The 13,907-nt window shown below is 49.8% G+C and overlaps 1 protein-coding gene across 3 annotated transcripts in view; it reads right to left on the bottom strand.

Annotated features, from left to right (window-relative positions):
- The window catches only part of SATB2 (SATB homeobox 2), a 135,874-nt gene extending 122,575 nt beyond the window's left edge, over positions 1-13,299 (bottom strand). The window contains exons 1-2 of one of the 3 annotated variants that reach the window (XM_083843039.1): positions 12,142-13,299; positions 8,268-8,486 (exon numbers count right to left, since the gene is read on the bottom strand). In XM_083843039.1, the coding sequence (XP_083699165.1) occupies positions 8,268-8,436 (169 nt within the window). In that variant the 5' untranslated portion in view covers positions 8,437-8,486; positions 12,142-13,299. Of the gene's footprint in view, positions 1-7,244; positions 7,948-8,267; positions 8,487-9,018; positions 10,610-12,141 lie in introns of those variants that run through there. The other 2 variants (XM_083843038.1, XM_083843040.1) reach the window with 2 other exon arrangements.
- Between the last annotated feature and the right edge of the window lie 608 nt (positions 13,300-13,907).

A 13,907-nucleotide genomic window follows, 5' to 3' on the forward strand; every position in this document is an offset into this window, starting at 1 on the left:
TGTAGACAAAGTCAGCAACTTCTAGAGGGTGAAATGCCCGCCATACATAAGCAAAGGCCGACGCATCTTGTTGCACCTCAGCGTAATACAAATAGAAACAGATCATCTTAAAAAGGGAGACAGAAGAAAGAAGGTAACCTTGTGGCTGTATGCAGTGATACAAGTCAAGGTTCTAATACACAAAACACTCCCCTCAGACATTTCTTGCCAGATTTAGTACTTTTGAAAAGGTTTACTGTCAGTGTCTTTTCATCTCGCTGGGTGTCTTTGGGGAATAAATAAGAAGGGAGCATATATCAGTGGGAGACATTTCTACTGCACTGTGAAAATGCAGTGGGTGTATGGTTATCTCATGAGATGCCTCAGCTTCATACAAAACAGTCTGACAGGTTATTTTTATTAAGCTTTTTCTGAGCCTTTTTACCTTGCTGGCACTGCTACTAACAACATATAGTTGTACTGAGACTGTTTAATATTGCATGCCCATCTGATACAAGGACATCAGGTAAAGCAAAATGACTGACAAGGTTTAAACTATTAGGCAGGTAATTTTCTATTTAGAAAACAAGTAATATCCTTAAGCATTTATCTAGAGCTACCTGTCTCTTTTTTTCAAATTCTCTCTGTTTCCTTCATACAGCTTCTACAAATGATGGCAGTCCTATTTCCTTTTTCCTAACATCTCTGCATGTAACACCAATGATCATTTAGCATTTGACAGGAAATATAAAACATATCTTGGATTCAGACGTGCAATCTCTGCCCTGGCATTCGGATTACGATAGCAGCAATGCAGGGCTCCCACTCAGTCTTTTAAGCAACCCTGTAAGTAATTTGGGAAGTCTTATTCCAAGCAGAAAAGATTCCTGGAGGGTTTTAAATAAATCCTTGATATTAGCAACATCGGTGTTAACATCTTTAAAAATCAGAGAAAATCAAGTTTCAAAAAATAAAACAAACCAAAAACTGTTCAAGCATTGTTTGCAAGGGCTTTACAATGTCAGCAGCCTTAAATATAAATATATTGCTAAAAGATAAATGCTGACATTTTGGTATATTTGTAAATCTTCAGGGGATACCAGCAGAGCTTGCACAGGTCAAAAACAAACTTAAAATACTAGTTTACATTAAAAAAATAATCTCTAAAATAAAGGAAATAAAATTGGCAATACTACATGACATATTCTTCCCACACTAAAATTTGGATCAATGCAAATGAAGACGGGAGACAAAGTACACATAACAGCTGCAATACATGCTTTTGTACAAAGCGTAGGAACTCAAAAAAAAAACAACACCCTAACTGTAGAACTGCGACAGTATCGACAACATCACTTGCTGGCAGAAAACATATTGCACATTAAAGCAGTTAACACTTTGTGAATGGCCACAAGACCCTCAGCTAGATGGGCTAACAATTCTTCCCGAATTAAATGGCAAAGTGTATATTCTGTGTTTTGTACCACTAATCAACTTAAACTCATTTGTATGTAAGCCAAGAGCAGGTACGTCGCTGCTGAGCATTCTGCAACAAGTACTACACTTGGTGGGTGACAATTTTTTTTAGTGTGGCTAGAGGCTAGGAAATATTTCTCAGAAGCCATCAACTACGCAGCTGCCTTTTGTCTGTTGTGACTGTTTCTTAAATCTGCTTTAGTGACACATGTCATCATGTGGATCAATGCACATGACCCAGCACATTCGATACAGTAGGAACCAATTACCCCAGGACAATTTTTCCAGAGGTAGACAGGGCATCGATTCATCGTTCAATACACTGGGCTGGTTAGAAAGCTGCCGTGTGCTTCAAAAGGAGATGACGCTTGGTCGGTAGTTACTGAGAGCCTGCATCAGGCACAGGTTATCTTGAACAAACCCCAACCGTATCAGTTCAAAGGGAGTCGGGAATACTTCATACCTTGGAAAACTGTGCCTTTAATCCAGAACACAGCAGTACTTACTAATTTAGCTACATTATGATGAGGGACGGTAATTAAAGGCCTAGCTTATCTATGCTTTGCAATTTGGGATTCAAAAAAAAATCTTACGTTTTAGAGATTTTCAGTTATTTTGAGAAGTTTAAAAATAGGATTTAAAAGCAGGTTGGGGACTGCTTGATCACACACACAAAAAGAATTTTCCTAAACAGGTCGTGCAGCTGTTTGGCGAATACAAGTACATGGCTGCAGTAAAGCTGTCCGCAGCCTATACCACCATAGATGCCATGCTGCCTTACCATCTCCCGTGTCACCGTGAGTGACAAAACCACTTTTGTGTCCCTTTTCCTCTCCATGCCAGACAGACAGCTTCAAGGAATACAGTAATAATGGAAATCAACTGCAAAAATAAATATTCAGACTAGCATCCTAACTAAGAGCATTAAACTCAAATACTTTTTAAGTTATTTTAAGGTATCATCTGAAAGCCTGTGCTACAAACCAGAAACTGTAAGGATGACAGTAGTCTGTTGAAATGACAACTTGATTAAAATTACGCTATGCCAGGTACCTTCTATTTTTAAATCTAGACATAATATTTTGCACAGTAAAATAATTTAAACAGAATATAAATACTCTCCAAAATTAATCTTTTAGGAAAGGAAATGAATCTTTACACCTCAACTTCAAGTGTTTATTCTTAACAATAAAAGGTTAATACTGTTTTTCTTCCTTCAATGTCCAAATTCTTCATCTAAATTTGGAATGAGAAATATTTCACTAACTAATTTCTCAAAAGTATGTTTCCTCACTGGCATCTTGGTCATTTTAAATATGATTTTGCTATCTTCTACAGGCATAAAGAGAATCCTGGGCAGACCCTGAATCACCCTAGCAGGAGTTTTCAAATAAGTGTCCTATAAATAATTGATGATAAATCTACTCTGACTATCCCAGTGACACTAAGAAAAGGCAGGACCCAATTTATAAAAGGAGGGGGGAGAAGAATTCAACTGACTTTTTCAAAGATGTTGCTTTCTTTTTCTTTCCTTTGGCTCATGATGAGAACAATAGCATCTAGCTAACTAACGCGGCTATGTGTCTGGGGTGGGGAGGAAGCGGGGAGATGACTCTAAATACTTAGGAACTGTTGCGGGAAAAAATAAAATCTTGCTACAGCTAATCTTAAATCTTGAATTCAAAATTGTCAGTGGCTTTCTGCAGATGCAACTTAGAGTTCCAAAATTACTCTAAACATCAAATTATGCCTAGGTCACTGAATGGGTAGATACCCTATATTCTGTTTAATGTGTATGTTCAATTGCACGTATATTTTAACCAACTGTGTCTTTACTTTAATAACAGGCCAACTACCAAAAACAGATAAAGAAAGGCTATTTTTCTACCTTAGCAAAAATACAGATGATACACTACATGGCCCTCCAGGAGTGATAGTTCTGTTTATTCTATTTATGTGACATAATCTGATTGGAAAAGGGGGAGGAGAGAATCAGCAAAAAGACCAGAAACTCATTTTTAAGCATTGGTCATGGAAAAGAAATCCCTGTCTTGCTTTTCTTAAGGTTCACATTAAACTAAAAGTCTCTTCCTCATTACACGTCAGAAATGCGTAAAATGATTACATTTCCTCATAATTCCTACTTAATTATACCGAAACAAAGGACAACATTTTCCAACTACGCTACAACGGATAAAACATAAAACATGTTCATGCACTGCTGGTTCCCACACTAACAGGGATCCGTGGCTTCCGTGCCTCTGTACCTCCATACGTTCAGTTTTTTCAAATAGCTGCGGACTTCTTCCAGGCAGCAAGAATATACTCTTCATCTAGGTACAAAGACTGCCGAAATCTTAACCTTTCGATTTGCTCAATTTGTAAGGACAACTGGAACACGCTTCCTTCTTTCTGGATCCCATTCAGAGCTTAATGCCACCTAACCGGTTAGAACAGAGGAGCAGATTTGATCAAGCTGTACTCTTCCGGCTGCACACAAGTGGATTTTTCTCTCCACTAAAGTACATTAAATCCTTGTAAAAGGTACAAGAGGTAGCAAAAACCCTACGACATTTTTGCAGAAATAGTTAGAAAGGATTTTGACAAACTCTTTAACTATCCTTGGTCAACGTTTTTGTTGCCCCAGAGAGATACCAGACCAGATTTCTCACTCCACCTAAGCAGTCAAGGCTCTGATACATCAGATCTTGAAGAGGCTCACCGCAATCAGCAGCAGCGCTCCGAAGAGTCGCTGCGTCCACATTTCCGATGCCTCTGACTCCACACAAGCACAGGAACTGCAGCTACAGATTAACGTCCCAGTTACGGAGTTTGGTTTGAATTGTCTGGAAGTTTTCTCTTCCATTAATATTTTGTATAGTAAATCACGTATTTTAACAGATAAATGAATAAGAACGTATTACTATCAGGCTGCATGAAACTAATCTAACCGACAAATTTTTTGCAATAATTTCCTGCCCGAAATCCGAACATGTTCCTTGGCTGTATGTCAGTTCTACACTGTATTCCAGCAAACCGAACCTCAGAACAGCCCTGTCTCTATGCTGGCATATTAAGTTGCATTCAGAGGCTTTGAATGCTTATTTTCCATGCTCTTCCTAACAAATGAATACATATACACGTACACTCGCACACAAACAGGTTCATGAATTGCAGTCAACAGTTTTGCAAATATAAGTTTCCTAGCCATTAATCATCCTTTATTTTTTTTTTAAATCCTTATGGAGTGAATTACTAACTGGGAGGAGATGCCAATTCTAGTAAGTGAATGTTACCCAACAGGGACATAAAGCTGTCAACACCATGGTGCTCTTGCTTGCTCTAAACTCTCTCCCAGGCTTCATATGTTTTTTAAAGTGATATTAGCCTTTATTTTTTTTCCCCAGGGACCTTTATAAAACCTGCCTCTCTTGAACATCTGAGCACTTGTGCTTTACTACATACAACTTTTAAAACAGACTGGTCGGTAACTGCTGAAACATTTTAGAAAGCACTGGGTTAGTCAGGGCTAACCAGAATTGGACTCTAACACGTTGGACTTACACTAACAACACTGTAAACAGCACTGAAACTTTTAAATCCCCTATTAAACCGCAACCTTTAAGAGCCCATTTATCTTTTTTGTGACCTTCACTAGTTTATTATAGCTGCTGTAATGGCCCTTTGCATTAAGTACATTCAGTTTAGGAACAAAGAAAGAGAGAGGAAGAGAGAGGAAGAGAGAGGAAGAGAGAGGAAGAGAGAGGAAGAGAGAGGAAGAGAGAGGAAGAGAGAGGAAGAGAGAGGAAGAGAGAGGAAGAGAGAGGAAGAGAGAGGAAGAGAGAGGAAGAGAGAGGAAGAGAGAGGAAGAGAGAGGAAGAGAGAGGAAGAGAGAGGAAGAGAGAGGAAGAGAGAGGAAGAGAGAGGAAGAGAGAGAAAGAGAGAGAAAGAGAGAGAAAGAGAGAGAAAGAGAGAGAAAGAGAGAGAAAGAGAGAGAAAGAGAGAGAAAGAGAGAGAAAGAGAGAGAAAGAGAGAGAAAGAGAGAGAAAGAGAGAGAGAGAAAGAGAGAGAAAGAGAGAGAAAGAGAAAGAGAGAGAAAGAGAGAGAAAGAGAGAGAAAGAGAGAGAAAGAGAGAGAGAAAGAGAGAGAGAAAGAGAGAGAAAGAGAAAGAGAGAGAAAGAGAGAAAAAATAATTGTAGCAATCACCGTAATTATAAAACTTGTTACCAAATGTCATCAATCCCATCATAGCACCAGTTAGCTGAGAGCTTATTTTTCTATGCTCAGGGATTTTGTTCAGAGAAACACAGTATTATGCCAGAAAGACACTCGACAAGGAGGAAGGAATTTCAGCATTTACATATCTAAGGCCCAACATGAGATGGAAAAAAAAAAAAAGAAATGTTAGCATTGGTCTGTTTTCAAAATCTTCAGATACACATTTCAGAATAAAAAATTAAACAAAATCCAAACTAAAATGGTCTCTAGTTTCAATAAAATATTTCATTTTTTTCTTCAATCCTGTTCACATTCAATTAATATTAGCACTTGAGCTTGAAAGATAAGAATAATCTGAAAAAATGACAAGTAAAGCCTTAGATGTCATTTCACTACATCTTTCAATAGTTTCCTTTTTATCAAATATTAGGAACAGCACTAAAAGGGCTTTTATTAGTATGTATTTGAAGAGAAATTCTACAGTAATTTGCCAGTATATTAGAAGTAATTCTTTCTGCAAATGTCTACAGCTGCATTTCACAATTCAGCAGAAAAAATTACTAATGCCGCGGCATTCACTGCGAAGATGCAGACATCCAGAAACACCCAGTACACTGTGATCTGCATTCAGGAAAAGATCACTTGGCCACACAGATTCTTAAAGATCAAACTTCAAAAGGAGCAAAGGAAAAATATCTGGAAATCAGCTATGTCGATTTATCCTGAGAGCATTTCCAAGAGGGTAAAAAAAAAAATGAAATCAATTTTAAACAGCACCATTATCTTATTAAAAAAAAAAATCTGCCTTAACTAATTTAGTATTGAGTATTACAGAACCTAGGTAAGTATTCAGACAAGAATAATTTTCTTCTTGCTTTCAGTATCAATAAGGAGTAACGTATAAACTTTATTATGAATAGCTTAAAGAGATTCAGACTGTTTAAAAAACACCAGCTAGGAAAAAATATGTACTCTCGCATTTCCTATGTCCCCACACTTTTACACTCTAGTCTACACCGACCTTATAAATGAGCCAAAGAGTAATGAATGAAAACGTAAGCTCTTAAAAGTTTGCTTTCAGAAATGAGTCTTTGTCATAAATGTAAGAAATCTTCTAGAACCTAACAGGCCAGTTTCAATCTGAACCACCAATATAATCATAAAACCTTGTGAATTTCTCTTGGCTAACACAGTGGCTATTAGCAAGCAATATATATATTCCAAAACATTTAAAAACATTCTTTTAAAACGTATTTCAACAAATCCCCCAAGCAAAAAGATTTAGCTCTAACATTCCCTTTAAAATCAAGCAGCTATAATGCCTCGGTCTCTCAAAAGACATCTAAAACTACATATATAACTACTTAAGCACTTTTAAAATGATTAACTCGTTGATTTTTACAGCTATTCAATAAATTATTTTCCATCAATTTGTAAGTGGATTAGTGCTACAAGTCTTTCCTTGCAAAGCTGTTTCTTCTTTTTCTGTACATTAGAAGAAAACAAGTAAGAGGTTTAAAAACAGACATATAGTGATCCAAGAAACACAAAAAACTCGTGAGGTCTCTTACCCTTCATTAGGTACACAAATGAATCCTACGTTTCTAAAATAAAAGAAAATAAAATCTGCAGCCCCTAAGCAAACTTCGGCTATTAGAAAGCCTATTGAACCAAAGAGGTCTAAAACAAGCATCTAATGGAAAATCGCTAAATAAACCTCACGTAATAGTCATGTGACGATCATATCAAAGTATCACTTGAAATGTCATTTACACAAACTCTTTGTGTATAAACAACTACATTTTAGTATTACCTCTCCGCGCGTTTGTAAATACAAATACAGACAGAAGCTTTTTTAAAAAGGGTAAAATGGCCTGCCCTGCGCTATTTTCCTCGTAACATCGGTCTAATTTCAAGAGTTTTAAAGATACTTTTCCTAACGTGAGGCTACGCTGCATTAAATACAACAGCACCAGAGTTCGGCTGAAAAAAAGCGAGCGTTTAGGAGAAGTTCCCGGGAAGTCTAGCCGCTTAGGAGAAAAAAAAAAAGAAAAGCAACCACGTGTGTTCCTTGAACTTGCTCTAAGCACGCTCTAAGCACAAAATCGACCAGCGACTTGATGGCAAAGGGAGCGTAAAAGTTAAAGCGTCATAGAGAATGCGGGACTGCTGCAAAACTAACGCTCAAGAATTTTGCTGAAAGAGCTCAACCTCGCACGTGCTTTGCCCCGTCCCCTCTTCCAACGAGAGAACTGCTGCGAAGCGCTATTAACAGCCGAAAGAAACCCGGGACCGCGAACGCTGCCGCTCCCCTCCCCGCTGCGGGAGCCGTGTCCCCGACCTCCCTCCGGCTGCGGCCGCCAGCGCGGCCGGGCTGCGGGCGCTAAGGCGGCGGCGATGCCCTCGCTGCGCGCCGCCGGCTCCGCTAAGGGGGCGCCGAGCACCGGGCCCGGCTCCCCGCGGGGCTGCCCCGTGGGACGGGGCCGAGCTGCCCCGCGCCGTGCTCGGCGGCCAGGCGGGGACCTGCCGGCACCCGGCGGCGAGCCTCCCGCAAACTGCCGCCCGCCGGACCGGGAGCGCGGCCGCACGGTTACCTCCCACGGGCTTGCTGACGGCGCCGTTGGGCCTCCCGCGGGTGCCCATGGGGCTGCCGTTCTGCTCCAGCCTGGCCACCTTCCCGGGGGGGGGGCCCTTGACATCGGGGCTGCCGCTGCCTCTGTCGGGGCTGTCCCGCAGGCAGGGGCTCTCACTCCTCCGCTCCATGCTCGGAGACGCGGCTCCCGCTGGCAGGTCGCAGTAGAAGGAGCACGGACCTAGGGGAGAGAAGCGAGGGGCGCTTCAGCGGCTGCCGGCCCGCCCCCGGCCCCGCTCGCCCGCCACCGCCCCCGGCCCCGCTCGCCCACCCGGGTCCCCGCAGCACTCCCCTGGGCTGCCTGGCGGGACGGGGCCGGGCTCGACCACGCGATGCGGCCCCGTTGAAAGCGAGCGGGCGCCCGCGGCTCGTCCCTGGGCCGCCTTGCCTTTCCTTACCCGCCCGGCTGGCAGCGACTCGGGTCCCGCCGCCCGGCCCCAGCCCGCCGCGGCAGCGCTGCGCCCCGGCGCCCATCGTGCCCGGCAGCCGCGGAGCAGCGGGCAGGCAGCCGGGCACCAGCCGGGCTCCAGCCACCCACCGACCGCCCAGCCAGGTGCTGCCCGGTCCGCCCCGCCCGCCGGGGCTGCGGGGAAGCGGCTGCCAGCCCGAGCGGCCCCTCTCGCACGGCCCCCCCGCGCCGGCCAGCTGAGCGGCCACCGAAGCAGCCGGCTGCCGGCGAGGAAGCCTTTAGCGGGAGCTGCCGCCGTACTTACTGCTTATAGCCTGTCTGTAAGTTGGCTGAGTTGGGCTCTGTCCATGGATCAAAAGTAGAGAATCCAGGGTGGAAAGTTTTCTCGGTGCCTCCTCTCGCGCCGCTTGCTTCCCTCCTAGTCCTTCCCCCACCCCCAGCCCCCTGCTTGCCCTCGTCCCGGGGTGCCGAGGCGCCGGGGCCGGGGTCGGGCGGTGTGCCCTCGCTGCGCGGGGCGGCAGGGGCCGGCGCCCCTTCCCGGAGGGTCCCGGTGGCGAGCGGAGCCTGGCGGAGCGGAGCGGAGAGGAGCGGGCAGGGGCGAGGGGGCGGGGGGCCGCCGGCTCCGGCGCGGAGGAGAGGGGGGGAGGGAGACGGCTCCTCACACCTTCGGCAGAGAAAAGAGCTACCCGGGGAGACGGGGGCAGGAGGCAGCGCCGCTCCCCCAGAGGCCGCTCTCCCGGGCTCCGCGGCGGGTGCCTGGCGGCGCGGGGAAGCGGCGGCGGCGGCCCCCGATGTGTCACTTTCAATCTCTCCCTCCTCTGCCAGCAACAGCAGCGGCAGGAGGGACTCGCCACAGAGAGCGGAGAAACGATTATTAGTTGCGTTGAGTCATCGAGGCAAAGTGAGTCCTTTTTGGGGTTGTCCTCGCTTTCGGATTTGGTGTGTGTGCGCGCGCGTGTGTGCGTGCCTGCCTGTCTGGCTGCGCGGCGCTCCCGTCCCAGGGCTGTGCATCCCAAACATCGCCACCCCTCCTCGCCTCCGACACCCCTCCCCCTCCCCGCCCCCCCGCCAAACTGAAGTCGCGGGGCTTAGCTCGGGATCGGGCGCAGGCGACGGTTCGGCAGCATCCCCCCCCCCCCAGCCTCCCCTCCCCGCGCTGCCCGAGCCGCCGCCGCTCCAGCCGGCACCGCTGCGCGCCGGGGTGGGAGGCAGGGACCCACCTGGCAGGAAATTAAAGCCCGAGAAATAAAGCGCACATCGCGGCCGCGGAAAGCGAGCGCGGGGCCGCGCGAAGGGAGGGAGGTGGAGGAAAGGAGGGAGGGAGCGGGGCGGGCTGGGTGGGGAAGGGGAAGAGCGGCGGGACGAGGCGCCGGGGACAGGAGGAGACCCGGGGCAGAAGTGCACAAGGACAGGGGCAGCCGGGCTGGGGGTGGGCCGAGGAGGCAGGAGAGGAGGAGGGGCTGGGGGAAGAAGAAGAAAGAGAGGGAGAAAGAGGGAAAACAAACAAACAAACAAACAAAAAAAAAACAGGGGAAGCCGGAGAAACGGGACCGACTGGGGAAGAGCAAAGCTGCCACCGGCATCCAGTCCGGGCGCACAGGTCGGTCCCACGCAGCCGGCGCGGCCTCGCTGCCTCCCCCCGCAGCCTCCCCCCGGCGGCAGGAACTTTTGGGGGCGTTCCGGGGGCTGCCGCCCCGAGGGCCGGGCGCGCTCCGTCCGGGGGCCCCGGGGTGGCGGGAGCGGCCCGGCCCCAGATAGGGCCCCGCCGCCGCCCTCCTCGCCGCGCCCGGCTGCAGGCAGTTGCCGGGCCGGGCCTGAATAATTGATGGCCGGGAGGAGGTGAGAGGCGGGCAGGGAAGAGCTGCTGCCGCCGCTGAATTATTCAATAGCGGAGCTGCGGGCAGGGCACGACTGCGCAGGGATTGGCGCTGAGAGCGGCCGGAGAGAGCGGAGAGGGGAAGGCTCCAGTGGCTGCCGGCGGGGAAGCCGCGAGGCGGGATCGGGCCCCTCGGCGGCCCCGGGGCGGGCAGCGCCTGGCGAACGCCTCTCCCCCGGGTGCAAGGTGCAGCCACGCCGCGCCCCGGGGCCGGCGGCGGAGCGGGCGCTGCCCGGCGCGGCCATACCCGAAGGCGCGCCCCGAGGGCCCGCAGCGCCCCCTGCCCGGCCCGGGGGGCGCCGGGGAACGAGCCGGCACCCGGCGCCCCTGTCCGCCGAGCCCTCCCCGCCCGCCACCGGCCTCCCGGCAGCGGAACGAGCCCCGCGTTAAGGTGGACCGCGGAGATGGCCGCCGCCACCGGGGGGGGGGGAGGGGGCTGGCGGCTGGGCGGGGGAGGGCGGCCTGGGGGGGTGCGGTGGCGGAGCGGACACCTTCGCTGGCCGCCGCGCCCCCCCCTCCGCCGTCCGCCTCCCCGTTCACTGCCTGGCGGGCGCCGCCTTCCCCTCCGGGCCCCCTTAAGAGATCTGCCTTTTACGGTGGCGCCGGAGGGTCAAAAAAAAAAAAAGAGAGAGGGGCTGGGGGGGGGGGGGGGAGCACACCGGAGAACCCCCCCCGGCGGGCCCGGCAGGGCGCAGGCCGCCCCGCGGGTGGCGGGGAGGCGGCAGCAGCCCCCAGCCGGCAGGCAGCTGGCCCGGCGCGGCCAGCCTTGCCGCGGCTGCTGGGGGTCGGGGAGAGGAGAGGGAGAGGGAGGGGAAGGGCAGGGGCAGGTCCCCTCCGCAGCTCGGCCGCCGCCGGCCCCGCAGCCGCTCCTTCCCTCCGAGCGGCGGTGCCGTCCCGCCGAGCGCCCCGGTGGGCTCCAGCCCTCCCTGGAAGCGGTGCCGGGAGAAGCGGCGGATCCCCGGGCAGGGTAAGAGAAATCGCTCTCCTCCACGTCCACCCCGGGCTGCAGCGACAGCCTCCCTTCGTGCCCCCGAAAGGCAGCGCCGAGCGCAGCTCCCCCGCCGCAGCCGGAGGACTCGCGTCCCTCCCCACCTGGGAAGGAGCAGGGGGACCCGTCCCGGCCAGGTGCTACCCTCGGCTCGGGAAAGGAGGAAGCGCAGGGAGGTGGCAGCCGGGTCCCGCGCCCGGCTGAACTCTGGGGGGCCAGGAGCGGGGGCGAGGGGAGCGGAAGGCCGGGGACGCAGGACCGGGGCTCCCCGGGAGCTGAAGGAGCGGAGCCGGCGCTGGGAGCGCGCCCGGTGTCGAGGAGCGGAGGAGGAGAGAGCGCGGCGGCTGCCGCCAGCCAGCCGTCTTCCTGCCGGTCCCTTCGAAAAGAAGCCCGAAAGTTTGGAGAACTCCCGTTTTTCTTTTAAATAACCTCATCTAAGTACACCCCCCTCCTTTTTTTTTTCCTTTTTTTTTCTCCTTTTTATAAGATCTCAAAGAGCTGTGTAGCAGGAAGTTAACATTTTTCACCAGGTATCGAATAATTGAATAATGTTTTGTTCTTACCTTTGATGTGGAACTACGAATTCCCGCGGATAAATGGCCAGAAAGTTAGAAGAATTGGTGATTTAGGACTTCAGTACTTCTGGAAAAAAAATGCCAATGGTTTAGACAGGATCTTCCCTGTCTGATTCGTTACTATTATTATATCTGATGATGTGGATGGATGGAGAGATTCAATCCAAGCCCATTAATGAGATATTTTATAAACACCACCGTCTGAAGATCTTCATTTACATTTTGTCAATGATCGTTTCCTTAACAGCGGAGACGTGTGGCAACAGCACGATTACAGGACTTTAGTAAAGCTCCTGTAAGAGTACAACTGGCTTGTTGATCGATTAATATTTTATTAAGTGTAAATATTTTATAAAGTTTTTAGGAAAACTATCGATTCTAAATTATTAAACTACTCAGAAGAGCATTTAAATAATGCATACAATTAAATACATTTAAATCTATATGTAGCAATTACTTTATTTGCAATGAATCCTCTACACCTTTATGTCGTGTTTGCATTTTTCCCCACTGGCAGCCAGTTTTTTATTTGTGCGTTCACGGGAATCTTAGGATCGCTAATTATGTGTTTATTCGTGTATTTATAAACTGAACATTTCTACAAAACTCTCTTTTAACTTTGCAATCAGGAGCGGCAACCATTTGAAAACGTCGACACGGAAGCAAAGGGTTTTGTTACTAAAACTGAGGGGAAACTGAACCGATTGCATAGACATTTTGCTGGCTGGTAAATTGTTTTGTTAACATCATTTAATTTGGACAGATTTTACGATACAAAATGCTTATTTTTCTTTAACATATTTTTCCCAATAAAAGTATTTTCTTTCTGTTTCGAGTTATATATTATATATATTTCTTCCTCCAGTGCATGATTTTCACATGTTGTCCTTATTTCCACTAGGAAAAAAAGGGCGATTATTTCCCATCGCTTTCCCCAATCCGTCCCCCGATCTCGTTATAAAAAGAATCGGATTTTTAATTGTTATTAATAACCTCTTTTTCTCTTTCTAACACAAACTCCAGTGTGAGAATTTTCTGCTCTTGCACACTCTGGTGAGAGCAGGAGTGGATGCGCTCCGAGCTTCCAGCGCTCCCCATTACAGAAGTTTATGGACGCCTCAAGTGGTTGATTGCCAAAAAAAAATCTGAACAAAACAAACGAACAAAAACACCTCCTTGGCAAGGTTTGTTTTTCATTAACTACCACTTTTGAAGCCATTGCGGCTCAGTTCCTGCGCAGGTTTCGGAAGCGGCCGGCGGTGTGGGGCCGGGCGCTCCCGCGGCTCCGCCGCCCGCGATGCCGGGGGGCTGCCTCGGGCCCGGGCCCGGGGCTGCCCTGGCCTGGCGCGGCTGCGCCCGAAAGCCGGCCGCGGTGCCTGCAGCGGGATCCGCCGGAGCGCTCTGCCCTCGGGCTCCCAGACGCGCTCCTCGCCTCCTGCTTTTCCCCCTTCCTCCTCCTGCTTCCCCTAGGCCACGGGCTGCGCGGGGACCGCAGCCTGACCGTGGGGACCGCAGTCTGCCCAGGGGGCCGCCTGTGCAGCCGCCGTCCGGGTCTCCCGCGGCGCGGCGGAGCTCCGCGGCCTGGGCCGAGCCAGGAGCCCGGCCGCTTGGGTGCCGGGGAAGCCGGCCCGTGGGGCGCCACCTCGAAGCGCGGAGGCGCCGCGGCCGGTAGGAAGGGAGAGAGAGGGGCGACCCCGCCGGGGCAGCGGCCGCAGCGGGCACCGCCGGGGCGGGCAGGCTGCGGCAGGGCAGGA

Source organism: Anser anser, assembly GCF_964211835.1.
Source record: "Anser anser genome assembly, chromosome: 6".
In the NCBI taxonomy this organism is placed as follows: Eukaryota; Metazoa; Chordata; class Aves; order Anseriformes; family Anatidae; genus Anser; species Anser anser.